General features: G+C 42.4%; 2 protein-coding genes across 2 annotated transcripts in view; both read right to left on the bottom strand.

The window, feature by feature from the left end:
* EFHC2 (EF-hand domain containing 2) overlaps positions 1 to 14,614 on the bottom strand; it is an 87,608-nt gene extending 72,994 nt beyond the window's left edge. The window contains exon 1 of the mRNA XM_029964741.1: positions 14,581 to 14,614. Within this exon, the coding sequence (XP_029820601.1) occupies positions 14,581 to 14,614 (34 nt within the window). The remainder of the gene's footprint in view (positions 1 to 14,580) is intronic.
* A 422-nt stretch (positions 14,615 to 15,036) lies between these two features.
* FUNDC1 (FUN14 domain containing 1) lies at positions 15,037 to 26,339 on the bottom strand. The gene is made up of 5 exons (XM_029964740.1): positions 26,249 to 26,339; positions 25,483 to 25,639; positions 23,590 to 23,665; positions 17,254 to 17,382; positions 15,037 to 15,672 (listed from the first exon to the last, which is right to left on the bottom strand). The coding sequence occupies exons 1-5, from the start codon at positions 26,337 to 26,339 to the stop codon at positions 15,595 to 15,597; spliced, it is 531 nt and encodes a 176-aa protein (XP_029820600.1). The 3' UTR covers positions 15,037 to 15,594.
* Between the last annotated feature and the right edge of the window lie 1,258 nt (positions 26,340 to 27,597).

Genomic DNA, 27,597 nt, shown 5'->3' with positions numbered 1-27,597 from the left:
AAGGGAGAGAAGATGTTACTTTATTTCAATACAACAGGAGAACGATTGCTTAGTTAATAATGGATTTATTTATATCCATGGGATAGGAATTTCACTGACTCCTGTTCGAATAAAATAGAAAGTGGCAATGGCTTCTTGAGATTTACCTGTCCCACTTAAGACAGCTGATGAAAAGGGAAGGCTTTAGAGGGATCTAGCACCCACCTTCCCACACCTACAGGGAGCTCACTGAGGTGAAGGAGACGGGCTCCTCAGGGGTGCATGGCAAGGTGAAGAGGGAAAACAGGCATAGGTTGAAACAAGAGGTTAAGACCAGACATAAGGGGAACTTGTTCCCCACCAAAAGAAGCCTGAAGCGGAGCAGGTTGCCCAGAGAGGTTGTGCAGGCTCCATCTCAGAGGTTTCCAAGTCCTGTCTTTCTCAAGCCGTGAGCAACAAGGGTTGATCTCAGAGCTCATCTTTATCTGAGGCCCCCAAGGTCCCTTTCATTCCAAGTTATCCTGTGTTCCAGGGTTGCTTTAACACCCACTGTTGGCAGTTCTTGATCTCCTACAGGTGGGATCAGTTTGACTGGAGCTCTGCCCCTCAACACCCCTCTCTGCAGCTCTTTCTTCCCCCAGAGAAGACTAATTGTGCTCTGGCCAAGGGAAGCTGGTGTTGTGTCACCTGTTGCAAGGTTGCCTGTGGGTTCCAGGTGAGCAGTAACTCACCCAGAACAAGGTATGGGAGAAGCTGTGGAAGGGGGGAAACGTATGCCAGGCTAAATTTGAGCTTTGTAACTTCAACACTGTAATTTCCTCCTTTGGTATGACACAGAAATGTGCTTCTTCTGTATTATGTGCCACACTGTGGAGGTGATTCCCTGATATCAGTGAAGCTGCACTACTGAGTGTGTAGTGGAACTGCTTTTGCAAACATAACCGAACTGACTATTGAAAAAAAAATGCCTTTGATTAGGGATATTACTCATTTACTTCACAGGTACAATGACACCATTTAGGAATACAAAACATTAATCTAAAATTGACTGTTATCACACCTTGTTTTCCTCGACCAGCAGATGACCAAGCAACCAAAAATCCATTCCTAAGAAATCGTGCATTTATGAGGTATTTTGCTTCACACAGAAAACATTCATTGCTCAGGTTATTGCTCATCTCACACATTTCCCCTGTGCTGTGAGTCTCCTAACAAGAAGTAAGTATGAAAATGGGGCAAAAGTGGCCTGGGCTGGTTTGTGCTGCCCAGCTACAGTGATGGGTTAACATCTATACACAGATCACATAGGAGATCCCAGCCAAAATCCCCTTTTACATCCTGTCCTCCCCCACCAGTATTCCTTCCCCCAGCACCCTCTCAGAACTGGAAAAAGGAGAAGCTGGTTTCTCTGTAATTTCTGTAATCAGCAAAGTAAGCAACCCATCTTTTTTCTTCCCTGTGGAGAGATCAACAAGCCTAAATTCATTTCTGCATTTTGCAAACAGCTGGGAAAGGCTGAGCCTTAAGCTATGTCCACACCACTTTTTTTCTGGATTCCACACCCAGAAGTTTGGCAGATTCAATGAATTTTGCTTTGGGAAAGCACTGACGTGGTTAGAAACGTTATTACATGTTAAACATGCAGCTGTGTTAAAGAAATTAATTTAATTATAAATAAGAGCCAAAATTCAATATAATCAGATTAATACTATGAACTATAACAATATCCATTGGAACAGAATGATGCAATGTCAACTGCATTTGCAGATTGTGCTAATCTGGAGAGGGAAAAAAATGTACCTGACAAGACTGTCAGAGTGTTACTGGGAGGTTTTTCTGTCGTGCAATTTTTTTAAGAACAAGATCTATTTACTTGTCAATCAGAAATTAAACCAGTGAGACTCAATTAATGCATGACACTGTTCCCTTTGAGCACAAACATGACTCAGAAGCAGATCACAAAGAAGACAAGCTCTTGCTTAGTTTAGCAACATGACCTGCTTAGTTCTCAAAGGGACCCATCAAACTGAAATTAGGCAGTTAAAAAAAAAAATCTAAATAAATTCAGGAACTAACAGATCCTGGGATCCCTCTGCTAATTCATATAGCTTTGAAATCACATTTTTTTTTTCTTTTTTGCTCAAGTTTCTCTCTTAGGTGAGAACGTGAAGGTGAGAGGAAGTTGTATAGTCACAACTTTACAGTGTGCACATCAAGTGACAAGTCACACACAGTGTGATGTCAGCCCAGTGCCAAGAGAAAGGGGCTGAGCTTTGTCCTGTGATGTGTCTGACCACAGTTTTCCATGGTTTTGGTGCTTGGTCAGCCGTGGTGAGGATTGCTATGGTGGCACTGGTTCATTTGAAGCACAAAGGTTTGTGCAGGGCCAAGCTGCCAGCAAGAGCTGAGCACAGAAAGCATCTGCCTTTCCTATCATATCTAATTGAGCTGCTGGGAAAGGGAAAGGGCATCATTCTGCGTGGAGTGTGGTCATTCTGGCCACAACTCCCCTCTCAGCTGAGAGACTCCTTGGGGTGCAACGTTTGCTGGGCTTTGCTGCAGGCAATTGACAGGAGGTTTGAGTAACTGAGATGATATTTGGAAAAATAATCCAGTCCAGTCTTTAAAAACATTTCAGATTCAGCAGTTTCACACTTGGGAAGAAGGTAAGTTGGGAATTGTTTGTCTGTTTTCAAAGATGAGCTATACTGAGGTTGGAGTGAGACTCTCTGCTGTAGAGACGAGCTGGATCTCAGGGCTAGGATTTGATTGTTTATACAGAGACATCCTGCCCCGAGTGAAACACTCTCCAGTGTCCAAATTATCCATATAGAGCTGGTAGAGATGACACAAACCCCCATATGGATGGCTCACATATCCTGAGGTGTCCAAAGGCTGCTGGACCCCTTGGTTCAGGCACCTGAGTCCTGCCCCTTCTGTTGCCCCACTCGAGATGAGGTGGCACCCAGAGCTACAACATCTTGGGCAAACAATTCTTTGCATGCAGGGATGGTAGTTGTGCTAAAGAGGTCCATCAGGTGAACTTCTGGATGCTTGAGAGGGCAAAATGCCTGAAGGACTTCACTGTGCCTCTGTGAATCCCTCAGCAGCACCAGGCTGCCTGAAAAGCCTCTCACTGCACCAGATTAGTGCATCCCAAAGTCACAGGAATTCTCAACTGGAAGGGACACCCTCCCAATCCTTACTGCCTCATGCAGTGATGCAGGGCTGAGCACTTCTGAACCCTCAGTGCTGGATGGTTCCAAAATATTCTCCTTGAAAAGTTGAACAGAACATCTCTGGGTTATGTCTTCCAGTGCTGCATGATTCCCATCATTAGGAAGTTTTCTCTATTCCCCAACCTAAATCTTCTTTACTTCAGTTTAAGCTGATTTCTTCTTGTCATTCTTTTGATGGACATGATGAGCAGTTGATGATAATCCTCTTTATAACAACCTCGTACCTGCTGGAAGACTGGGAGACAGATTTTCTGAGAACCTGATTTTGGCCTTAAAATAACTCTTCCAAATTATTTTGCTTTTGTACCACTTGGCCACAAAATAGGCAGTTTTGATAAAAGAAAGAGATGGGAGTGATCATTTGATAACCATCTCTATCCCTCTGCAAACACAGGCTTTATTTCTCTGAGAGGAGACCTGACAGACATTAAATTGATACTCTTATTTAACAGTGTCATGTGCAATCTGTAAATTCTTTTAGTGAGATAAAGGTTTGCAATTTCGTTCCAACAAAAATGTTTGGAGACTTTAACAGACTGGTGCCTCTGATCCCCCATGGAACTTGCAGTGGCCCAAGTCCCAAGCTGCTGAGCCAAGGAAAGGTACCTTAGGTAATCTGGGTAGTTACACAATAGAATTCCTACTTCTTACAAAGCTGGAGATCAGGAAAAGCAGCGCAGATAATCAACAAAACCAAAATACAATGATTTTAGGAATCACTCAGGAGCATTTTCTCATCCGTGTAGGACCAATGAGGCCACTTCAGCTGCGCGTGTGGCTCTGGGTGTGAACCTCACTGTCCACACCTCCTCATCTCTTCAGAAAGAAACTTCTTGCACAAAACTCGATTTGCTTTCTCTGAAAAATGGAAAGGAACAGGAACCCTCTCTGAAATCCATAATCAGCTGGCATTGCTGCTGCTCACCCACGAAAAATGCTGGCAGCCTTTGAAAAGCAACGCAAAACCTGTGGGTGCCTCACACCACCACTGCAGTTCAGGTTATGGGGCTGGGGAGATCAAGTCCATCCCCTGAAGGGGATTGGTGTGAGGAAGAAGCAAAGAGCAAACAGGACTGTGTGTCTCCCGATGCAAGTAGGCTGGAAGAAACTGAAACCCAAAACTGAGAATAATACATATTGCACATGAATGGTTTCACTTTTAGCAATTTGTAGAAATACTCGTGCTCAGATTTCACTCAGCAAACACCAGTTTTGCATGTTACGTGGCTCCTTGGTGGTGTGACACGTTAGCAAGAGGAACAAAAATAATGGGTGACAGAGGTGGGCACTGCCTTGTTACTACCCCCAGGTCAACAGGAGTTGGAGCAATGCCCATCCATTGTGTGACCTGAGGAGCACAGCACAGTTGTGTGTGTAGGCTTGCTTATCTTTCCCAAAATACCCACACCAGCAGTGCAGTGCTGTGCCCCCCTGTCTCTGTGGCCTCCCCCAGGGAGCTGGGCTGCCTGTGTATGTAGGACCCAAGGCCCAGCTCTGACACAGCACAGCTCTGTAACCTTGAGTCAGGCTGCTGAGAAAGCCCCGAGAAAGTCAGCACACAGATAAGAGAGGTACAATTACAGTCAGAGGTAGGGATGCTCAGACAGGCTTGTTGTAGAGATCAAGAATTCAAGTGGGAAAACACCCACCCGCAGGGAAACATATTGAATCCTTTAAAACAACAACAACAACAACAGCAACATGAGGCTGTTTGAGAGCTGGTCAGAAAATAGGGGAGTGCCAGGTCATGTCCTTGGTGTTACCTCCCAGTGCACAGGAATAACCAGCTTTTTTGGGATGCCTGTCATCCCTTGAGGTAAAGGTGCTTTGAGGCCCTGATGTCCCTGCCAGCCTCAGGGGTTCTGTTCCACACAGGGAGAGATGCTGCTGCAAAATACCAGGGGTATGGCTGTGTCCTGTCCGTGTTCCACAGCGTGGAAAAGCAGGAATTGACACCTTGAGGTGAAGCAAGGGCTCAGGTGGGTCATGTTTGCTGGACCAGTGCACAAAGCCCAGGAGGGTGGTGTGTGCCTGGACACACACGTGCTCACACACAGCCACGCACTGGGTCACTCCCAGATTTTCTGGCCCTCAGTGGGATAATTCCAGCTGGACTCAGACGTGCCTTATTTTTTTTTCCCCCAAGTGCTGAAATTCAGCCAAAGATGAGTTTGGACATCCAAAACAGCACAGCAGCTGCCAAGCAGAGCAGGGGCCGTGTTGGAAGATGAGCTGGTGTCCATGGGAAGCTGAGGAGGAGGGGGGTTTCTCCTCAGATGGGAGCTGCCCAAGGTCCCAGCTCTGGGTGGCCACGTCTCCAGGCATCTTGTCAGGGTTGGCCTTGGCAGCTCTTTTGCCTCTGCAGTGCAGCTGCAAGGTGGTCCTGTCAAGTCTCCCAGCCTTGGGAACCACACAAGAACTGCAGGATCTATGAGGGTCTGCCGGCCACCCTGCAGGGATGATCATGTCCCACCGACTCTGTTCAGAATTTGGGCCTGCACAAGTCCTGGAGAAGAAGCCCCCCATGGCAGGTGCTGTGTAAGTGTACTGGGCAGGGTGGCTGCTGTGGATAGAGAGGACCTGAAGGATGCCTTTGTGTCCCTGAACACTCCTCTCAGTTCCCCAGTGGTGACTATTCCCACACAGGCTGGTGCTCCCACAGCTCTTGCTTCACTGGTTTTCTCCAGCCAGCCCAGTCAGAGCTGTGCTGCTGGTGCTGGGCACTGTGGAAAGCACTCTGGAAAACATCTTTTCTATCCTTCAGCTGGTGTCTTCTGGCAGATGATTCCTCCTGCCAGCTGGAGCTGGACTGGTTTGCTCAACCTCCCTCTGCAGAGGCTGCTCCCCTCGAGAGGTTCAGATTTTTCCATTCCATTTCCTTATCTCCTTTTTTCCTCTGAAGCAGAGGTCCCCATAGAAATGAAACACCCTCTGCAGCTTGTGCCCTCCCTCCTGCCTGGTCTCACTCCTTCAGCCCCTCTTCATCTCCAGCTGCTCCAGTGCCTCCAGCTGCTCCAGGCTGGGGGTGGGATAAGTCTGGGCTGCCAGGTCCTGTCCCCCCTGCCATGGGCATCCCCCATAGCCCCATTCCCTGGGGATGGATGGGAGTAATGGGACCTTACATAGTTCACATATTTACAGAGCTCTGCAAAAGGTTAACAGTTACCTCCTCTATAATGTATATTAATGTAGGGAAAAATAACATCTGAAATTGTAAAAATGTCAGAAACCCTTTGGAAAACTAATTCATGAGTGTAACATTGCCAAAACCTCTTCTCCTATCAACAAGAAAGGATTTGCAATGAGAAATTCTATTAATAGAGGTTATTTGTAGAAATCTTTTGTGCAGCAGACTCCAAATTGCTTGTATTATATATACTTCTCTTGTGGCACATATGTTAGAATAATGTATTTTTAATAGTATGTTCATGTTGACACTTATAAATCCACAAAGCCATGACTCACCAGTGTCTAGTTTCTCCTGAAGTCAAGTGCAGTCAAGCTTACAAATCTGTAAATGCCAAAACTTCGTTAAACACTCACCAGTCCTCAGTAATTCCCTTTCCAGTAAGTTATCACAATTATCCCACAAAAGCTTTCAAGCATCTCCCTCTCTCTTTACAATCTTGGGATGTGATTTATTACTCCAGTCTGGGTGCTCTGAGAACTTTTTAATAGTACTAATTGCCTTATTACCCACTGCCGTGCAAGAGTAAAACCTTTTGACATTTTCCTTCCTTCCCTCGGGAAAACAAATCCCAGTTCCTGGGATATTGCCTTCTGCTGCCTCTGTGATTACTGGGGCAAGGAATTCCTTTAGGCCCTTTGCCTTATCAGCCTCATCTGTCACCAACTTTCCATTCCCATCTCTCTCGGTGCTCCCTCACCACTTTGCATCTTCTGTTATTCTGTGTTATTTTTTTTCATCTTCCTTTTCACTTGTGGTGTCAATCTTCATCACATATTCTATTCCTTATTTTCTATCAATGTACTTTTTCACATCAGGCTCTGTGATACTTACCTTGCCCCAGTTTGCTATTTTTAAATTAGTGTAGGAGTGCCTATTGGAAAAAAAAAAAAAGCAATAAATGCATTTTTCTGGCTGTTCCATATTTAAGAATTTGCTGCAACAGCTCCAAGCAAACCACACGCATACACAAATTCCTGTATGTCACCTACCAGAGGATCTTATTTCTGAAAGCAAACCTAATATCACAAAAAAAAAAAAATTGGCAGATCTCTAACCTTTCCTATGCCGACACAATAAATATTTTTTTTAAGATTTTTTATTATTTTTTTTTTGTGAAAAACGAGAATTAATCACAGTATCACAAACACTCGGCATTTTTTTTCCTGCTCAGTGTGAACAGTATGAAGAGATCAAGCATAGGAAGCATTTATGTCATTTGTTCAGATGTGAGGGAACACAAGGCTAAACCCAGAAGGACGGAGGGGCTGAGTGGGATAACATCTGACTTTCACAGTCCTGTTGATGTGATGTCTGGAGGGGACCACTGGAGTCTTCTGCTCACAGGAGGAGGGTTGGTCACCAACCAGGTTGGGACAAGTCAGCTGTGGGTTTGTTCAGCCAAATCCTGTAAAATCCCTGAGGGGGGAGAATCCACACCTACCCTGGGTGACCTGTCCCATTGCTGCACCACCCTCCTGGTGGAAAACCTTTCCCTAATGTCCAGTGTGACCCTCCCAAACCACAACTTGTGGCTGCTGCCACTTGTTTAGGAGGGAATGGTTCCATCATCCCTGTGACTCCCCCCCAGGTAGCTGTAGGCTGCCTTAGATTGACCCTCAGCCTCCTCTTCCCCAGACTGGAAAATCTCAGCTCCCCCCGTAGCTCCAATGCTTTAGACTCCTCATCAGCTTAGGTGTTTTTCCCTGGGACCTTTCTTATTTCTCCACATCCCCCTGCAACTGGAGGATGCGGGATTGCCCTAAAGCAATCATGGTATTCCATATGTGTATTCCAAGTACAGACAGGCAGGTCACAAATTTCCATAATTGCTGACCATGCTCCTCCTAAGGCACGTCAGCCTGTGGTTTCCATCATGGGCAGCAAGAGTTCACTGAAATTTAGTTTGAGGTCCACTATAATCTCCATACCCTCCCCAGCAGAGCTGCTGCTCCTGCAGTGGCTGCCTATGGGGTTCAAAAGGCTGAGAGAATTGGGATTGAGTCTGGAAAAGAGAAGGTTCTGGGGAGACCTGACTGTGGCCTTCCAGTACATGAAGAGAGCCTACAGGAAAGATGGAGAGGGACTTTTTGTAAGAGCATGGAGTGACAGAACAAGGGGGAATGGCTTCAAACTGAAAGACAGCAGGTTTAGATCAGATATACAGAATGAATTCTTCACTGAGGGTGGTAAGGCACTGGAACAGGTTGCCTAGAGAGGTTGTGGGGGGCTGCCCCATCCCTGGAAGTGTTTCAGGCCAGGTTGCATGGGGCTTGAGAAACCTGGTCTAGTGGAAGGTGTCCTACCCATGGCAGGAGGTTGGAACTGGATAATCTTTAAGGTCCCTTCCAACCTAAGCCATTCTGTTATTCCATTACTTTCTCTCCTTGCTGGACTCTGTGAGATTGCTCTTTGTGCAATGCTCAACTTCCCAGCTTTGCCTTTGACTGAAGCTCCACAGTTCACCCTGGCAAACGCCTCTCCTAATTTGGTGTCATCCACAATCTGTCAAGGGGCTGCATTCTGGCCCATCACACATGTCTTTGATGAAGATACTGAAGGATATTTGTGTGGCAGCAGTCCCTGATGTACTGTGCCTGCCACCACTTCCAGCTGGACACCAAGGCAGTGATCACTGCCCTCGGGGCCTGGCAGCGCCCACCTAAGACCTCTCTCTCTATAAAGCCAGGCATTTCATCAGGGAACAGCCTGGCTAAGTATGACTTGCTCCTGGTAAATCACCCTGTCATCCTTCATGCCCACAGCAGTTCAACACACTTCATGGAATTCATCTCACCCGACCCTCAGCACCTGTGGGTGAGCAACTCATGGCCGAGGCTGCCTTTAAAAACAACGGGGAAAAACGTGTCCTTCTAGGCCAGATCCACCTGAGCCACTGGAAATGTCTGTGAGGATGATAAGACAAAGGAACAGGCTGCCCAGAGAAGTTGTGGATACCCCATCCCTGGAAGCACTCAAGGCCAGGTTGGATGGGACTCTGAGCAACCTGGTCTAGTGGAAGGTGCCCTTGCCCACAGCCGGGGGTTGGAACTGGGTGACCTTTAAGTTCCCTTCCAACACCAGCCACTCCATGATTCTGTGGAATCACCAGCCATTCCATGGTTTATAGTGAGGTAAATTGGCCACAGAACATCAGTATAAGCAGGCTATGGGGTACCCAGCTCAACATCTGTGCTCAGACAAATTCCACTTCTTGTGCCTTACTCTTAACTCCCACACAGTGAGCAGTCTCTGGTTTTATGATTCTGTGCAGATGACCTGAGGGTCTCAAAGCCAATCTAGAGACTCCTTGAACAACATGAAAAGAGGAAAAATGTGTCTGCCCCTTCGAGTGTTCTTTCTACCTTCGCTTTCATAGACAAACCAGTGAGTCACTGAAGCACGTGCACGGCTTTACTTGCACAATCCATCTCAAAACAAAGCTCCTACAGAAGCCAGCGTGCAAGTTAGCTTTTGAGTTTGGACACTAAATATCATATTTAATGCCATATAAATAGAAAAGCACATAATTAATGTCGTAGAAAGGCAATTCTCAATGTTTTTTAACTTTAACCATCACACACTGTTATAAGAGCATTAAGAATATAGGCTATCTGATTGCTGATAATTTACGTTCCTCCTCTTTATTGTCCCAAGTGAATTTTGAAACAATATTTGGAAACACTTGATTTTCAAACATTCCTTTTACGCATCTGTAGGGGTTTTTTATATTTACAGATTTATTCAGATGTATTTTGGCTTAGATTTCTGTCTCAGCAACATCCAGGCTATCAAGGCATTTCAATTGTCTCATCAGAGAGGATCTGAAATCTGTAAATAAAAATCTGCAGTTTGGCTGCAGTATGAGATGAGGGTCTGTTAAACACACGAGAAAACAGGATAACCTTTACTTCACTATTAATACTTGAAGAAAGTAAGACATTTAATTACAAATCATACCATATATATTGGTTCTTAATTCTCCAAGCCCCATGAGTATGTATGGCAAGTGTATGTAGACAGCCTCTTGTTGCAATCAAAGTTCAAATTATCCATATTAAATGAGAATCATATGGTTCAATACTCAATTCCCTTTGTGGATTAACATTTTCTGTTAAGTAATTTTTTTTAAATATACAGTCCACATATGCAGAAATGGGGTTTTTTTACAGCTTAGATCTGTGAGGAATTATTTTGTGAGGGGTTGATGGTGAATCCAAAAACCCCTTGAATCAAGGACTGGATGTATAACAATATATTCCAGTTCTCAGGTGAGCATCCTATCAAACAAGCAGCAAAATATCCTGGCTGTAACCTGCCTTTCTTGCTTCCTGTTACAGCACTTCCACCTCGAGCAGCATATTTTAACTATTCAGCAGTGAGTTCAGGTAAACTTTGAGGAGATGAGACTCAAGTTCTTGTCCAGGCTCCCATGAACACTGAGACACATCCACGCAACAAAATGTGCCAGCAGGAGAGACCAAGGACATCTCATGCCAAAAATACCTTATGGTTTGAAAGGCATGATACTGGTCTAGGAAGCAGGAAAAGTTTCCCAGGAAGACACAACTGAATGTGGTCTCCAGCTTCCCTGAGCTCTCTAACCCAGAAGAATTAGCTGGCAGGAAGTCCCAAAGCTGAGCTGACTTGCTGGATTTATTCCCCAATTTCACCCCATTTTGGAGCACTGCATTTCCTCTTTTTCACAGCTCACCGTGTGCTGTGCTGCTCTGTTCCAGGGAGCTGGGAAAAAAGGAGGCAGCCAAACCTAAAGCAGGGAGGTGGGAACACGGAGTGCACTGAGGAAGCAGGGACATGAGCGGAGGGTGAGGGAGGCAGAGGAGCTCTGGGTGTGGAATCCATGAACTGGGCAAATTTGTACCACTGCATTGGTTTACCCAAGCTATAAATTGGGGGCAGCTTGGGGCCAGCAAGATTTCCTAGTTAAAGCCTGGCACCAGTTGTGCTGGAGTTAGCTGTGCTGTGTCCAGCCCATATTACAGTTCTGCTCCATGTCCCTCAGCACTCCAAGATTTAGAAGTCTCTGAGGTTCAATGTGGGACTAAACACAACCAAGTTTTCAGCCTGTGCTGCATCAGTATTGGATGTTTTGTGCACATTTACCCCACAATTATCTTAATTAAAATTGACTTGCAGTCTTACAGGTCCTGATGAATGTCAGCTGTCTCGCTTCCCATACTGCCCCAAAATAACAAAGGCCAGCTCTTCTATGTGTCCCAGTACTGGGACATCACCACACTGCACCAGATCTGCTTCCCAGTCCCACAAGGGAAAAAACAGCTCTCTAAGCTCATCATTCCTGTCTAATTACTGAACTCTAATACAAAAGATATGGGAGGCTGGTACCTCCTCCCCATGGCAGATCTGACCCTCCTTCTCTCTCACCACTGTCCTGCCCCATGCACAGCCCTGGGTGACCAAAACCCCCTTTTTTTTTTTTTTAATGCTCAATTTCCCAAAATGTCACATCATTCCTAGTTGTGCTGAGTTTAGGTGAACATTATCATTTTCCACTATCATCTACAGACCCTACAACAGGCACCTGCATGCTATAAAAGGTTGATTTTTAAAGTAATTCTTTGCGATTTCCAGTAGTTTTCAAAAGGTTAGGGGGATGTATTACTGATGCTTCTTCACATTACTGTATGCTCTGTAATTTATGAAATCTGCACAGGCAGAATTATTCAATTACAGTCCTGACACCTGCATTTTTCTCTGTTTGCATCCCCCCTTCTTAAGCCCTCATGACAAATGCACTTGAATCTGGGAGGCAGCTCTAATTTTAACTTCAAAATTTTAATTTTTCAATCTGGCTGCTAAAGCAGAAACAGCCTTCAAAGTTTTAGCAAAATTCTGGCCTCTTAAAATTCAGCAATAACATCACACTGGTTTTGATCCACCAGACATCTCACTTTAAATTAAAACTCACTGCCCAATGCTGCTTTAACTAAAACAAAATAATTACAGAAGATGGATTATCCCATTAAGATAATTGAAAACAAATAGATGGTTTGTTATCAACCTCTCCCAAAACTCACTATTTAATAAGCTTTCGGGAGCTGTTCACTACAGAGGGATATATGCCATGCTTTCCTCAATTATTTAGCACAGCACTGGACTTTGAAAAGTGACTTGCTCCCAACTATTTGAGGGGGAAAAAATTACACAATCCTGTGGAAGGCAAAGGTAGGATCATCAGCACACTGGAATAATTTTATCATGAACTTCACCAAGGACTATTAGCTATGGCCAGAGAAATCCAAAGTAGTTTTTCTTCCATCTTTACATATAACAGATTCCTGCAATGTTGCCCCACCTCTCCCTGGGGAGAGCCTGGCCCTTGGTCTCAGTAACACACAGTGGAGAGAAGTTCCACAGACCCAGTGGATATTGTGGAAAGCTCTTTCCCTATGCTAGGTCCACATTTTCCACCTTTCAGTCAAGTCCTTCAGCTATTCAATAAAAACCATAGGAATGATGGCTCAGCCTTTCATTGATTTACTGACATATTTCTAACATTTTCCTTCTTAATCATCTCCTTTCTGAAATTGATACTGGTGGGTTTTGGTTGGGTTTTTTTCCCCACAAAATATGTTCTTCAAAGAAGTTTTATTCAATGTTTTTTAGAATCATAGAATGGTTTAGGTTGGAAGGGGCCTTAAAGGTCATCTGGTTCCAACCTCGTGCCACAGGCAGGGACACCTTCCACTAGCCCAGGTTGCTCAGAGCCCCATCCAACATGGCCTTGAACAATTCCAGGGATGGGGCATCCACAGTTTCTCTGGGTAACCTGTGCCAGGGCCTCACCACCCTTTGCCCTTCTCTGAAACTTGTTAGCCTGCATTAGTTTTTGTCCCAAAGGGCAACAGTAACTTCGAAATCATTCCAGAGGAGACTTCACCACCAGAAACCCGGCACTCCTTTATGCTCCATTCCATTCCAGTAACCCTGCCAACACCCATTTTTCCACTGTACCTTCACAGAGCATGCCCTCGTGTCCAGCAGTGGGTGACACTCTGGCTGAGCTGACACACACAAAATCCCAGCTATTCACAAGAAAAACTGCGTTTATCTGTCTTGGTGCTTTCCCCTCCATCCTCTCCTCACCCTGCCAGCTCCACCTGAAGCTCCTGGCAGTGTCTCCTCTGCCTCACCAGCCTCAGGAACTGCATCAGCAAGTGCTGCTGTGCCAGCAGCCGTCCTGCTTCTCCAGTCACCAGTGCAGGATGTAAAGCCAATCCCAATATAAACCACCACTGCTCACCTCTTCAATAACACCATTTCTCCAACCCTTTTTTGGGTCCTTTGGAGGGTTTTATATGTACAATGTTATGTCTCTTATTCCAAAGGCTTAAAAAAAAATAAATCCTCGAATAAATCTAATTCAAAAAATAAAATAAAACCCTCAAATGTGTTTCAATCAGTTCTTGATTCATTGCCCTGAGAGTCTCAGATAATGGCATCAGTATAGCAGAACCACCTTCCTCTGCAAAGATCAGTCTTGCATATATACTACTCTATACTTCTGGTTTTAATTCTACCTTTAAAGATGAAGTAGCTTGGTCACAAGAATAGCCTTTTTAGCAAGCACACTGAGATGCTCCTCTGGAATCCTCTGGAATCACACAGAAGACAAAAATGCACATTTACAGGTTCATACCACTGAGGTGGTCACTTCACTTCCAAAGCCCTAAAGGATGCCCAAGTTCATTCCAGTCAGGGTGAGTGACTCCTGTCAGTTGGGTTCAGTAACTCTTTGGTCATGACAAATATCCATGAGCTTCATCAGCAGAAAAAAGCTGACTTGTTTCCCATTATCCCTTGGGCTGCACACTAAGGCAAAGACTTTCACATTTTAACATTTTCATCTTTCTTAGTTTTTCTCTAAATCCCAGATAACCCAGCAGGCACATTCCTCCTCGGGCTTCCCATTTCCAATAAACTGCAACAACTGGGTTGACACAGTTTTAGATATTTATCTTGATACAAAATATTTAGGATGCTAATGTGTTATTTATGGCCATTTACCTACCTTGGTTTTGGGGGGTTGGTTTGGGGTGTGTGTGTTAGGATATATTTTCAAAAGCCTTAAACAGGATTAATTAAAGCCTTAAACCTCAGAGATGTGCATGACACACTTGGTATCTTACTCACCTTGGTCACAAGCACACATAGATGAGGTCGACATGCAACACAGGCCTCTGAAGCCCAGAGATGCACAAATCTAACTATTTAATAAGTTATTATGTCAAACATCCCATGTCCTGTGCATCCCAAGTTCCCACCCATCCATCCACCCGGTGCTAATGAATCACTGTTGTTCAGACACATGAACAGGAACCCAACAGAACCTGTGTAGGAGAGACTCCAGTTCACATTAACCTGCTGGTACAGCACAAACCAGAGAAATCAGGGCAGAGCAAACTCCTCCTTGGTAGAAATTCCGAAAGGTTTACGAGTTTGAAATGCAGAAAAATTAGAATAACTTAGTAACAAATTACTAAATCCACCTTAAAAACCTGTCTCTGCAAACACTGGCACCAGGTGCCTGCAGGATATAAACTGAGAGACTTTACTCTCTGTGTACACAAAGGCCAGAGTCAAAGTTAATTTTCACCTTTAATAAGCTCATGATTCTTTGTTATTTAATACTCTGTAAAAAGGTATTACAGATTGATAATTATTGCAGTGACTTCTAAAGAAGACGGGCAGCCATGAGGCTGAAACTACAACATCATATACAGTATGTAGTCATTGATACTACCTACTACAGCATGAAGGAAAATACTCTTTAAATAAACAGTATTCAACTGAAAACATAGAAATGGAGCTTCCATTCTTACAGTATGGCTACACAGCTATATTCCAAGAGTAACATTTAAAAAAATGCTAGATCTTGAAAGGCCATAGATAAAAAGAGTCATGATGAAGATGAACCAGTTTTGCCCAGAAACTGCTATAATGAGCACACTGCAGAGTTTTTCAGCAAATCCTAGTTTTGCCAAGCTTCAAGAGGCAAAAGCCTGAAATGTGAAAGCTTCCAAGTTGTCTAGCTAGTCCACTTGTCTTGCTCTGCAGGCCCAGTGCCCCACGCTGCTCTCACACAGCGTGTCACCACAACTGTTCTCTGCCGGCACGGATCCCATCGGGAGGAGACGGTTCAGGTCCTTACGACGCCAGGCCCAACAAAAAGCCTCCAACAAACCCACTGGACACGACGATGTTCTGTTTGATAAACTCTGTGGACTGAGAAGAAAAGTAATATTTGTAAAGGACAGAGTTGGTCGTGGCTGACTGCAGGATTTAAACACTTATCACAACTGCCTGGAAACGGGAACACTAAAATTATGGAGGGGGGGAAGCGACCTGTTTAAAACCATGTAAAACAAGGTGGCACCTGCTGGCACCAGTGGAGTGCAAACTGACTCTAAGCTGTTTTTAACAACACATTTAAAATGGAGTGAGCCTTTAAAAAGTCAAAATACAGAGGAACTGTTGTATCAATTTCACGCCAATACCGTTCTTGCTTTGATAAAAACGAGACAGATGTTCTCCAATCTCCCTTGGCAAAAAAGCATGAGAACTGCCATGACTTCAATTGCAATCACATGAAAAATGTTTTAAAAAAATACTGATTTTTGGAAGGCTACATCATTGGAAAAGAAATGCACTTCACTCCATTATGAGCCAATTTCCTAACAACTTAATCCTACAAAAAAATTCACTTATGTATGATGACATTGGTGTACAATATTTCATGAAGTAACAGCAGAGAGTATAACACGTTGTATCAAACATGTCATTTCATACATCCTCCACTTCAAACTGGCTACTAATACACAGTTAGAAGAAAGTAATATAATGTGAGAGGAAAAAAAAAAAACCACAAAGGAAACCCAAAAGCCCCATCCTGTCCCACCCGTTTCTGCAGGGCATTGGAGAAGGACATATTAAGCTAGTCAGAAGAAGCCAGAAAACCATCTCTCTTGAACTTTCAGTTCATATTCACACTAAAACTTAAGGTAATTTTTATCAGCCCATGTGCAACTCCTTACAGGTTAAACCTGAGATGTCAAAACTCATGAATTACAGAGCTGCTGTTTCATTGTCTGCAGCACGTTCCCAGTCAGGATTCAGCTGTGGAGAAAGAAACTTGTATTGCATGTATGGAATGTGAAAGTAGCTAAAAGCAGGCTTTCTTAAAAAAACAAACAAAACACCACAAAATTGATCAAGTAAAAGTCTTCACACGACAGGATGAAACAGCCCCGTTGACACAGATCAGTATCAGAGCTCCCTCTTCTCCACACAGTATACATCTGACAGATCCTGCAGACAGATATTCTTCAAACTGGATAAAATGAGCTAAAATCACAACTCCAGTTACAAAGTAGTTACAGCTTTCCTCCAGGAAGCTCATTCTTGGCCAGCCAGGTAATTTTGTTATCAGCAGTGTAAGAAGATTTGGTTTTTTTTTCTTTGTAGCCACCATGTTTTAACCACACCTGCACTTTTTACCACGTTCTGACCTTGCTGGCTTTGTCACTCACCAAGAGCCTGCACAGACCAAATGGCAAAGCCAGTGGCAGCCCCCAAGCCACAGGAGTTGCAGAGATGCAGAGACTTTGTCTGTCATCTTTAAGAGTGACCAAACCAGAAAGCTAAATGAATAAAAGAGAGCACAATCTGGTAACTTTTAATAAAATGTACAGCCAGGTTATTTCTGATGCCTTCCAGTTTTGCACCTGCACCTTCAGCTCATCATCACCTGCAGGGGAAGGTAAGAAAAACTGGCTGGTAAGAAACAGTTCATGACCTTAGACTTACCTCTTCAATTAGGGTGTTGATTTCAGGAGCTGCCTTATTTGCACGCTTTTTTAACTGTTTTTTTGCTTTGTTTACATCTTTTTCAACTCTCTTCCAGTCAACTTGTACATATCCACTATGACTAGCAATCTAGGAAAATAAAGGGCAGTTAGCACAGTTGAAGTTCACATTTCGTGATGTAAAATACAGCATTTAGTACCTACAAAGTTGTTTTTCTTTCTTTTTTTTTTTTAATTACACATACAGGGAAAAAAATACATTGTTCCAATTTCAGCAGATTCTCTGCTTCAAACAATAATACCTTCCCCAGTAACAGCAGTTCAAATTAGAACAGGTAATAGCAAAGTTCAGCAGACTCTTGTTAATTTTACCAGTTCTCTGTTCTTTAGTTATAAAAGCTTTACACTGTTTTCCCTTCAGCCTTTATTGTAACTTCCAAGAAAAGTGGGTTTATAGGACAACAATGAAAAAACTGTTTCGTTTCAGCTTCCTTCAGAATCGTGGAATTCTGATTTGTGACAGAGTATCTGGGGCTAATCAAAATCATCACTAGAAACACCAAAAGCTAATATTTTATCCTATGTGATTTAAACTGTCCCACAAAAAGTAACTGACACAAGAGAATTTTCATGCTTTCTACAAAACACAGCCACTGAGTAGAAAAATAACATGGCCTGAGTATAGCTCAAGTTCTGTCACATCAGCAAAATGGATAAGTTTGGGGAGACTGGTTCATACCAATTTACAAATTCCCAATATTTTTATCATGTTTAATCATCATCCCAACCCTTCTTCTTATTTCTCTCACTAATATTTGAACCTGGAAAAAAATAAGATTTTATGTTACTTGGCCAACAATGACAGTCCCATCAATTTCCATAGGACAATTCACAAAAGAAAGACATATTTAAATGTTTAAAAGATCATAGCTTAAAAAAAAAAAATCAGGCAATTGCTACATGCTCTAGAGAACAGTTAAATAGATAAAAAATCAAAACTAAGGATTACTGCTCATTTTAACTGTTAGGACAAATAGATATAAGCCACTAAATTTACAGGTAAATGCTTGTTATCCAAAAAACTCTTTGTAAAGAGTGAGATTTCTCAGGTCCTTCTTGAGGTCACGTTTGGGAAACTCACCTCACTTACCTAACAGTGTCCTATGCAAACTGTACAACTGGTAAATAAAAGTCACAGATCGTGAACTCTTGTGGAGCAGATATTTAAATACACAATTTACTAGGTTTAGCCTAAAAAGAAATGTTTCACATCACTTACAGGCATTGAAGCTTGACTTTCACATAGTTCTTTCTAGCAAATAACTGAGACCATCTAGTTTGTATTACAACAGCCACAGCAATTGAGCAATGTATTTCACCCCAAATTAAGGATTTTATGATCCAGAAAAAGAAATAAAACTAAACAAGTGTTAGACAGGTTTTGCCTGAATTCAAAACAAAGCTCCTGAAAGACCACCTATGTAAGAAAGTCAACTTCAGTTTTCATCTCTCTGTAAGCTTTAGAAAAACCAATTCATTGGACAAATGCAAAATGAACTTACTATATTTTAAACTCTCTTTTACTTCACACCTCAGAATGCAACAAATTAATTGACTTTGCCTGTCTATTGTAAAACCATTTATTCACATGGGCACTAGTGTAGGGCAGGGACAGCTCATTAAGGACTGGACAGCATGAAAACATGAAACCAGATTGAAAGCTGTGCTGGTGGCACATCCAGTCACTGGATGACATATCAAGGAGAAAATAAAAAGCTGCAGATTGAGGCAATTGTTATTTTATGAATTTAACATCACCACAAGAATTTCAAAAAGGCCCAGGCATTGAATTGGTGCCTTCTCACTCATACAACTGAAAATTAAATGTGGACTGATCTGCCCAGTCCAACACAATGCAAGAAATGCTAATGTGTTTGCTGGCTTGTAAAATGCAAATGGACTTTGAAAGAGACATTACATTAAGTCCAGTTTAATTAGCTCAGTTATCCAGACAGCTCAAAGATGAGGCAGAAGTTTTTAATTAAGTTCTGTTTGTAACTACTGCAGAGCAAACTTACATTTGCATCAAAACTCCATTTTAAACAACAAAAACTGGGCTACTTTTCTCACTGAACTGAGGAGCAGGGATCCCAAACTCTACTTTTGAGTGTTTATACAAATCTATAAAATAAGCAACAGAGGACAGTGTTTTGAATATAAACTTAATAACTGAGAAGAAAAAAAACCCTGTACTTAAGCAGTAACAGTCAGAGCCTGTGTCATATCTACTTTGGCTGCAACCCCACTAATTACATAATTTCATATGTAAGGGCAGAAATAATCCCACTGAACTCCAATGCTGGAGAGACAGACTGCAATTTTCAGGCTCTAATACATCATAAAATAATATTTGCTTACAACAGTAAATTTACTTAAATGCAAATTCTTAAAAGTTTACTAGTATTTTTAAACCCAGGCCCTACAGTAACAAACTAAAATAATAATATTCCATTATTAGTTTCATACTTAGATATATATTAGAGTCATATAGAGCTATACATATTAATTGCATATATTCTTAGAGAGACATATGGGGGTGTAGATTTTCGGGTTTACAGAAATATCTCTCTATATGATAATGGAATAATATATATTACACACACACATATATCTCACAGTTCATTAGTAAAATTTATTTTTGTTCAAGACCTCCCAGAATTGTTGAAAAAAACAACAGAATTTTTTCAAAAAGTCATTTAAAGAAATACATCAATGCAGGAACACTGAAAATATGTGCATCTTTCTCAACACTAATCAAGGCAAAACGGGAATCTCCAAGGGCAAGACCTCATTTTGGGGGTGATACCACAGAAGCACACAGGTACTTTGTTACTGGGACACATTATTAAGAGTAATGAGCAAAAAATGTTTAGGAGCAAAACATTCATAAGGCAAGATCAGAGAAAAGAGTTTTAATTTCCTCAAGGCAAAATCTCTCCCACTAAAGCAGCCTCAGCAAGGCCAGAAGGCTCAGGTGGGCTCCCTGAGCAGTGCACAGAAGCCATGGAGACCCTGAGAGATTTGCTGCTGTTTGAGAAGGTAACAACCCCCTCACACTGTCTGGTGGGATATTCAACACAAAACTGAGCAAAACTCTTCCTTACTAAGCCCCCAGGCCCAGAAGCAGGTTGTTCTCTCCCCACCTCACCAAGGTGACACACTGGGTTGGGACCAGATGGTCTTTAAGGTCCCTTCCAACCCAAACCATTCTGTGGTTCCATGGCCATCATCATGGAATGGCATCAACAGATCCCTGCACAGGACAGAGCTGAGGATATCTCAGAGTTTGTTTTGTTTCTTGTGTTGTTTTCAAAGATTTACTTCTCCTAAGTCAGAAAATAATTTAAAGAAGAATTGAGCAGAATTCATCAATGGCATATTAATGGACTGAGGCAAAATATATAAGTGAAATAACTGAATAAAAATATAATTTTATTATTAAATAATGGTCAACACACAATAGAAGGACCTGTAATTGGTATCTTGGCTGATGAGCAAAAAGCAGTTAAACTGTTATTCAGGATACAGGGTTTTAAAAATAGAGAGCTATTAGGTGCTCATTAAGAACAATTGTTTTTAACTAATTCATTACAACAGAACCACATGAGTTGGTACTTCCCCTACTCTTCAGAATTTCACTAGACTGTGCTGCATAAACTGGGAGTTATACAAGGAAAATCCCTCCCTTGTTATGAGAAATTCATTATATTTTCCTTAATATAGTACATGGATATTGGTCTTATACCAGCATATTTAAAGAACTACAGGTATTTCAATAAAAAGGACAGTAAATTGATCAAATTAAGCTGTTGAAATACCCACCAAAGATGTGCTAACAGATCATAATTCTGAAAAGCTATGCAAATTTCTTAATGTCCTTTTTATTTTCTCCCTCAGATTACTTTTCATTTAATCTGTATTAAATTCTAGATAACCTACAAAAATCTGAAAAATCTTTTTTGCTTCTTGTACAAACTGACACTCAGAAATGTATTGCTTTCAGTTTCCTACTAGATTTCTTGAGATGAAGTCATCACATACTGAAGAAAAAATGTATTTTTTTTTTAAATTTTAAGCCTTGAATGTTTCACTGAATGGGCTTTAGCCAAGAATCCTGCCTTCTGTAGTTATTATTCTTGTGTTAGCATGTAATTACAATGTCAATATTGCAATCAGCAGTTGAAATGAGATCTGCAACTTCAGAGAAGTTTACAGATAAAAAAGGAACTTTCTAGTAATGTGCTGAAATGTTCCTCTGCCCACTCAGGGGAAGCACCAAACATGTATTCATAGAATCACAATGTGTGATCTTTAAGTGAAAAAATTAAAAACTACAGAAATGTAATTACACCATAGAATTTATGACTCAGCTTTAAAATGCAAAATGTTTTGAATTAAAGGAGAGACCAAGGCATTTCCTTCATTTCCTTCCAACAGAATCTGATCTCACTTAAGATATAGGCAATTCAATCAAAATATGCAACTCATATTTCCTCTTGGATAATATTCCTTCTCGGATAAATGAGATCAACTAAGAAATCAGACACTCAAAGACAAGGCAAACCTATTGCATGTACAGGAAAGCTCCCCAGACTTCACAGCTCAACAAGCAAAAATCCTGCCCAAGGAAAGTGTTTTAAGCAATTTCTGTTCTCCTTTGTCTACAGGGGTGTTTTAACTTTCCAGCTTCCTGTAGTCAGAAGTACTAAGGGAGGAATCTGCAGCAAGGTCTGGGTGCCAGACCTCTGCTCCTGCAGCTCTTCATATTTAGAAAAAAAGTCATCATTAAAAAAATTACGACCAACAGCACACAAAGCATGGGAAGAGAGGTTCAGATCTTCGAGTCAACAATATGAGAAGGCTGGTGAGTGCTTCAGGAACCACTGCAGATTTAATTCTCCCCTCGTGATTTGGAAACACACATTATGGACTAAAGCAGCCCATGATAACTGATTCACTTGCAGGCACAACATGTTTTGCCAAAAAACTTACATCTGGGTGATTATAAACCATTTCAGATTCAACACCCTTGTAAACTTCATCCCTATATTTAGGTACAATAACCAGTGATTCTCAGGAGATTGAAAAAGGCCATCAGTGCACTATGGCAAAGTGGAACAAATGCCAATGCTACAAAGTTTCAAATCAAAACTATTTCTCTTTGACTTTTTACCGTTGATGCTTGCTTTTGAGTAATCCGAACAAAACACACCTTATATTTGTTGAAAACAACTCAAACCAAACACAGTCTGAGAGCACACACTCTCTGCAGTTCATTTAGATGTTTAGCATGGGGTTTAAAACAAAAAAAAAACCACAAAACCAACCCCCAAACCAGCAGAGAACATGATCATGAAGGAAGTGTGTGTACTTCACACAAGTGACATTTTGATGTGTCACACAGCAGCAATCAGAGGTTCTACCCCACCCTTCCTCATCAATGCTTGACTGCACGAGCCATTACAATCAAAAGAAGAAATAAAAGTGGGATATGCCTTTCAGAAACCCTTCAGGGTGATGTTGGAAAGAATAAATATTTATATCTTTAACATTCCATCCCAAAACCAGTATATTATTGAGCCTAAGTAGGCACCAATCTACTTCTTCTAGTACAATTTGAGGAAAAAGGAGAAGCTCACAGGTATTAAGACATGAAAAATGCCAGTAAAAAACCTGGCATCATACAGAAGGATGTGTGAAATCCTCCTTCACTTTAAGTTGTGTCACCTAATTTAAAGCTTCTTTTTTTTTGGAAATATATCCTCCCCTAACCACAATATCCGATGTAAAATGCAAATGGTCATGCCAGATAACATCATTAAAACTTTTAAAGCTGAAAGCCAGCAGAGAGATGAATGCAACGAGGCTGCCAGGAGTCAGCCAGGCTTCAGAGGCCCAACAGATATAACATGGCATGGGGAGAAAAGAGAAGAACATGGCTCACACTGGGACCAGAGCAGGCCTTCCACAAGCAACTGCCAGAGCAGCCTACTTCTTCTAAAGCTCTGAAGAAATTCTCAAACCTATTTAAATAAACGCAGATTAAATTCTACAAACTATTTTACAGGACAGAGTAGATTCTGATTTTACCACTGATTCTCAGAAATGTCTCATTTCTACACAATATTCCAGCTGAAATGTAAAGTTTTGACTGATAAGACCGAAAAGATGAAGCAGATAAGAAGCCTTCCTAATTAAATGTTACCCAACAGCTGTGTTTTTCCTATTGTTTAGTAAATAACATTTGCCAACTTATAAAGCATGAAATGCTACATACTTGAAGCAGAAGAAAGCCACCACCTACTGCAGTTGCTGCAAGCTTTCCGACTTTCTGGAACAAAAATCCCGCACACCTTAGGGGAACAAAACAAAAAACAAAAAGAACCCAGTCCAGTGAAGTTGTCTGATGAACAATGCCACACTCCACAATTCCTGACCACAACTATTACTATTCCTTCATTTAACAAAGTATTTCACATTTTTAAATTTAAAATTCAGGCTATTTAATACAAGCAATGTTTAACTAACGAGGTCTAAAGCAAGTCAACGTGAGGAATGGTTGCTAGTTCATGGCTGGCTGATGGCCCCTTTAAAATAAGCTTGAAATTTCCAGATCTTGCTGCTATTAATTGTAGCATATTAATAAAGTACAATGTAATAATATAACAGTGCCACTATGACTGTTCCCAGATGGAAAGTAAATATATCATACCATCATTTGTATTAACTACACAGCCCGTAACTTGGTAAAAAGAAGTAACATCCCTACCACAAGAGTTAAACTCAGTGAGTCCCCTCTACTGGGACACGGTCTTAGTCTATTTTTAATGGATCAAGGCAACCAGAAAATTAGTTATCTCATTCTCAGTCTCCAAACCCTCCCACATCAAACAGAGACTGATATCACAGAACAGTGATGGGGCAGGAAGGGGCCTCTGCAGGCCACATGGGCCAGCCACCTTCCCAAAACTGGGCCAGCTGCAGAGTCCAATCCAACCTCCAAGCCCAACCAGGCTGCCCAGGGCAAGCCTGGAATGTTCCCAAGGCTCATGATTCCACAACTTCCCCAGGCAACTCTGCTGGTGTCTGAACACTGGCCCACACACAGAGGGGATTTCCCCCCCCACCCCTGCAAATGAATAGTGAATTCATATTTATAAACATCACTACACACACACAGAGATCTACAGATATTGAAATGTACACTTCCCAGATCATTCCATAAGCCAGTTTTTATGGATGCCAGATGAACCATTCCCTAGAAGCTTCCAAGTTTACATGTACACATCTAACTTTTAAAAATAATTTTAAGGCTACAGAAGCAAATAACAAAGTCAGGCTGAAAGCTAAACCTTCACAGCTCGAAGTTGGACTGAGTCTGAATACAACAATTTCATTTTTAGCCTATTTAATCTTCCAACTCTTGCAAAATCCCACTTTAAAAGCCACCATGCTACCACAATGGTGCTTTTCACTGAAATTGCCTTTTTTTAGAGTACTGGAATAGACAATTACCATTCAAATACCTCTGACAAATAACAAATACCCTGACATAGCTGCTCAGGCTGTGGCCACATTTTCCAGTTTAAGTTCTCATCTTTACTGTCTAGCTTTCCCCATTAATTATTTTAGTGTAACTAAATGCTGTGGTGTCTCTCTTAACATCAGAGCAGACTGTGAATTTGAGCAGAATGTCTCCAGCTGAATTTAGAGGAAAAAACTGTCTCCACGAAATGGGGCTCTTAATTAAAAATATATTCTGCCAGCTTTTATTTTTCCTTCATTTCTTTTACCTGTAAAATATGTCTTAGTCATGATGTAGGTTTTCTAAATCTTGACTAGCAAGGAAATGAGCTTTTCCATACAAATAAAAGCTATATGCAGTAATTTTCCATTTATTCCTTGTACTTTTAGAGCTCTGACATTTTCCCAAATCCTTTCCACAGTAACTAGTCCGAGTAGCCTTGGATAACTGGTGTTTTACCAATATTAAAAAACACTTCAGAATGATGAGTCAGAGTAATGAGTTAAGGAACTGTTCACTCGTGAATAACCTTGACCAATGCTAAAGGAAATCCCGGTAGAGAGGATACATTTATCTGCTTGGAATACCCTTGGGAAGGGATCTCCTAAAGGCCTAGGACAGTTATGGAAGGGGAAGCTGCCTCACCAGCCAGTCACGCCGCCCATCACAATCTGTGTGGCCACGGAGTATTTTTCCACAATTGGTCCCGAGTTCCGGCCGAACACCCGGTTCCACCAGTGGTGACGCCGCGCGTACTCCGTTAGGTCCAGCACTTCGTAGGAATCGTCGTCGCTGTCGTGCTCTTAAAAAGGAGAAAAAAAGAAAAAGAAAGAAAATGGTTATTTTCTCAGTTTTGCAGCAAGTTAACAATCTCTGTAAAAACCCCAGAACAGGCTAATCCAGAGGTTTAAATTGCAGTGCACAGGCTACCTATGGTCCAGCAGCTCGTAGAACGAGGGATTTGGGGATGATATGCCATAATCTTCAACGCAAGGAGGAGGCTATAGGGAAAGTGTAACCTATAAAATCCATGACTGGCACTGAGAAGTTGAGCAGGAACCTGTTCAAGTGCAGGAACCAAGAGGCATCAGATGGAACTACCAGCTGGCTTGTTCAACACAAAAAAAGGCAGTGTTCCTCTCCTCTCCCTCACCCCCCACCTGGCCTGGCTAACCTCTGGAACAGCTCGCTGCAGGATGCTCTACATACCCAAAGGTGATGCAGGCTCCAAATTACAGCAGAGCAAATGGAAAGAGGGAAAAGAAACCAAACTAAAACAGAACAAAAATCCACCGAGGGCTGTCAGACACAAAGACAACAACCACGGCTAATGAGCTGGGCTGAAAATCATTCCAAACATCCTGAGGAGGCATCAGTACCTGCTCACCCTGTTCAGTCTGTCTGAGCTCACCCTGTGGCTGATCCCTTTCAGGCACAGGGTGCTGGGCTCTCATCTGACCTCCTACAACTCTGCTTTTATGATCATAATGAATGTGAAACATTTCTGATTTAGGAGAAAGCACACAGCCCTCCTCTGGATAGACCCAAACTTGGAAAGATCGAGGACTCCCAGCCCAATGCTCTCCTCAGAGGGACAAACATCCCCCTATGCCAATAAGCCCAAGAACAGACACTTCTGTTCCTTTTACACAAGAGGTAAAACAGGTGACACTGGGACTTAAGTTCCAGGTTTGCAGGACAAGTCTGTCAATGTTTTCAAAATAGGCATCCCACAACTTCAGATTAAGTGATCCTAAACGCCACGTATACTCAAACATCAGAGGGAACAGATGGGTTTAGATTTTTAAAGAAAAATATTTCGAACCATGTCATGTTCTGTGGACATACATACATGGAGTCCTTTGGTTAAATATATTTAACGTGAAATGTAAGTTCAGCAATAAAGGTGGGACATTCCCGAGAGGAAGAGCAGATAAAAAACTACCCAAAATTATTAAGTAAGACTGCAGATATAAGTATTTTATTAAGAATTTCGGCACTTTTTTTAAACTGGTACTACAAATACGGATTAAAAGTTCAAAGAGTGCAAGAAATACATATAAAGGTTTGCATTATTTCCCTGTATTAACACCTAAGTGTTCTTGAGTACTGAGAGATAAACAGCTAGATCCACAGTGCTAAAAAGTTGTTATTGAACGGCCTTTCTTTGTCTGAGGTATGGAGAACAATCCGTTTAACTTCTTTAAATGGAGAAGAACATCAAAACGCTGTCACAGACGGTTAGTCATACTAATTCTGTAAATTAATATTATTCAAATCAAAACTCACACGCGTTGTGTGGAAAATAACGCCGCCAGAGCATTCTGTGCTGATCAAAAATACCCCCTGCATGCGGCACGATGTTATGGACGTTCTCCAAGCTCATCGAACTGTGCCAGTGCCAGAAGGCGCCGCACGACGAGGCCGCGGCGATGCCCTGGAAGCCCCGCGCGGTGCGGGATGCTGCGGCCGCGGGGGCTCCCGGCTCCCGGCCCGCATCCCCCCGGCCCCGTGAGGGCTCGGCCGCTGCCTGAGGCCCACTGCGTCCCCCTCGAACCCGCCTGGAAGGGGGCTGAGTGGTTAAATCCCAGGAAGGGGCTTTATCCCGCGGGATGCCGGGGGTACAGCGGGGCCGGTGCGCCACGGCCGTGAAGGGGGACACACACACACAGATGGGGGAGGCGCAGAGCCCGGGCCATCTCTCCCCCGCCCCCGGGACGCAGTGCAAGGCAGCGGGGAGCGGGCTGCCCGCCACCCCCG

Source organism: Manacus vitellinus, unplaced genomic scaffold (genome assembly GCF_001715985.3).
Source record: "Manacus vitellinus isolate BGI_N305 unplaced genomic scaffold, ASM171598v3 scaffold_7_pilon, whole genome shotgun sequence".
NCBI classification, from domain to species: domain Eukaryota; kingdom Metazoa; phylum Chordata; class Aves; order Passeriformes; family Pipridae; genus Manacus; species Manacus vitellinus.
Note: the sequence above shows the minus strand (reverse complement) of the source record. Positions and strands in the feature narration are given on the sequence as shown.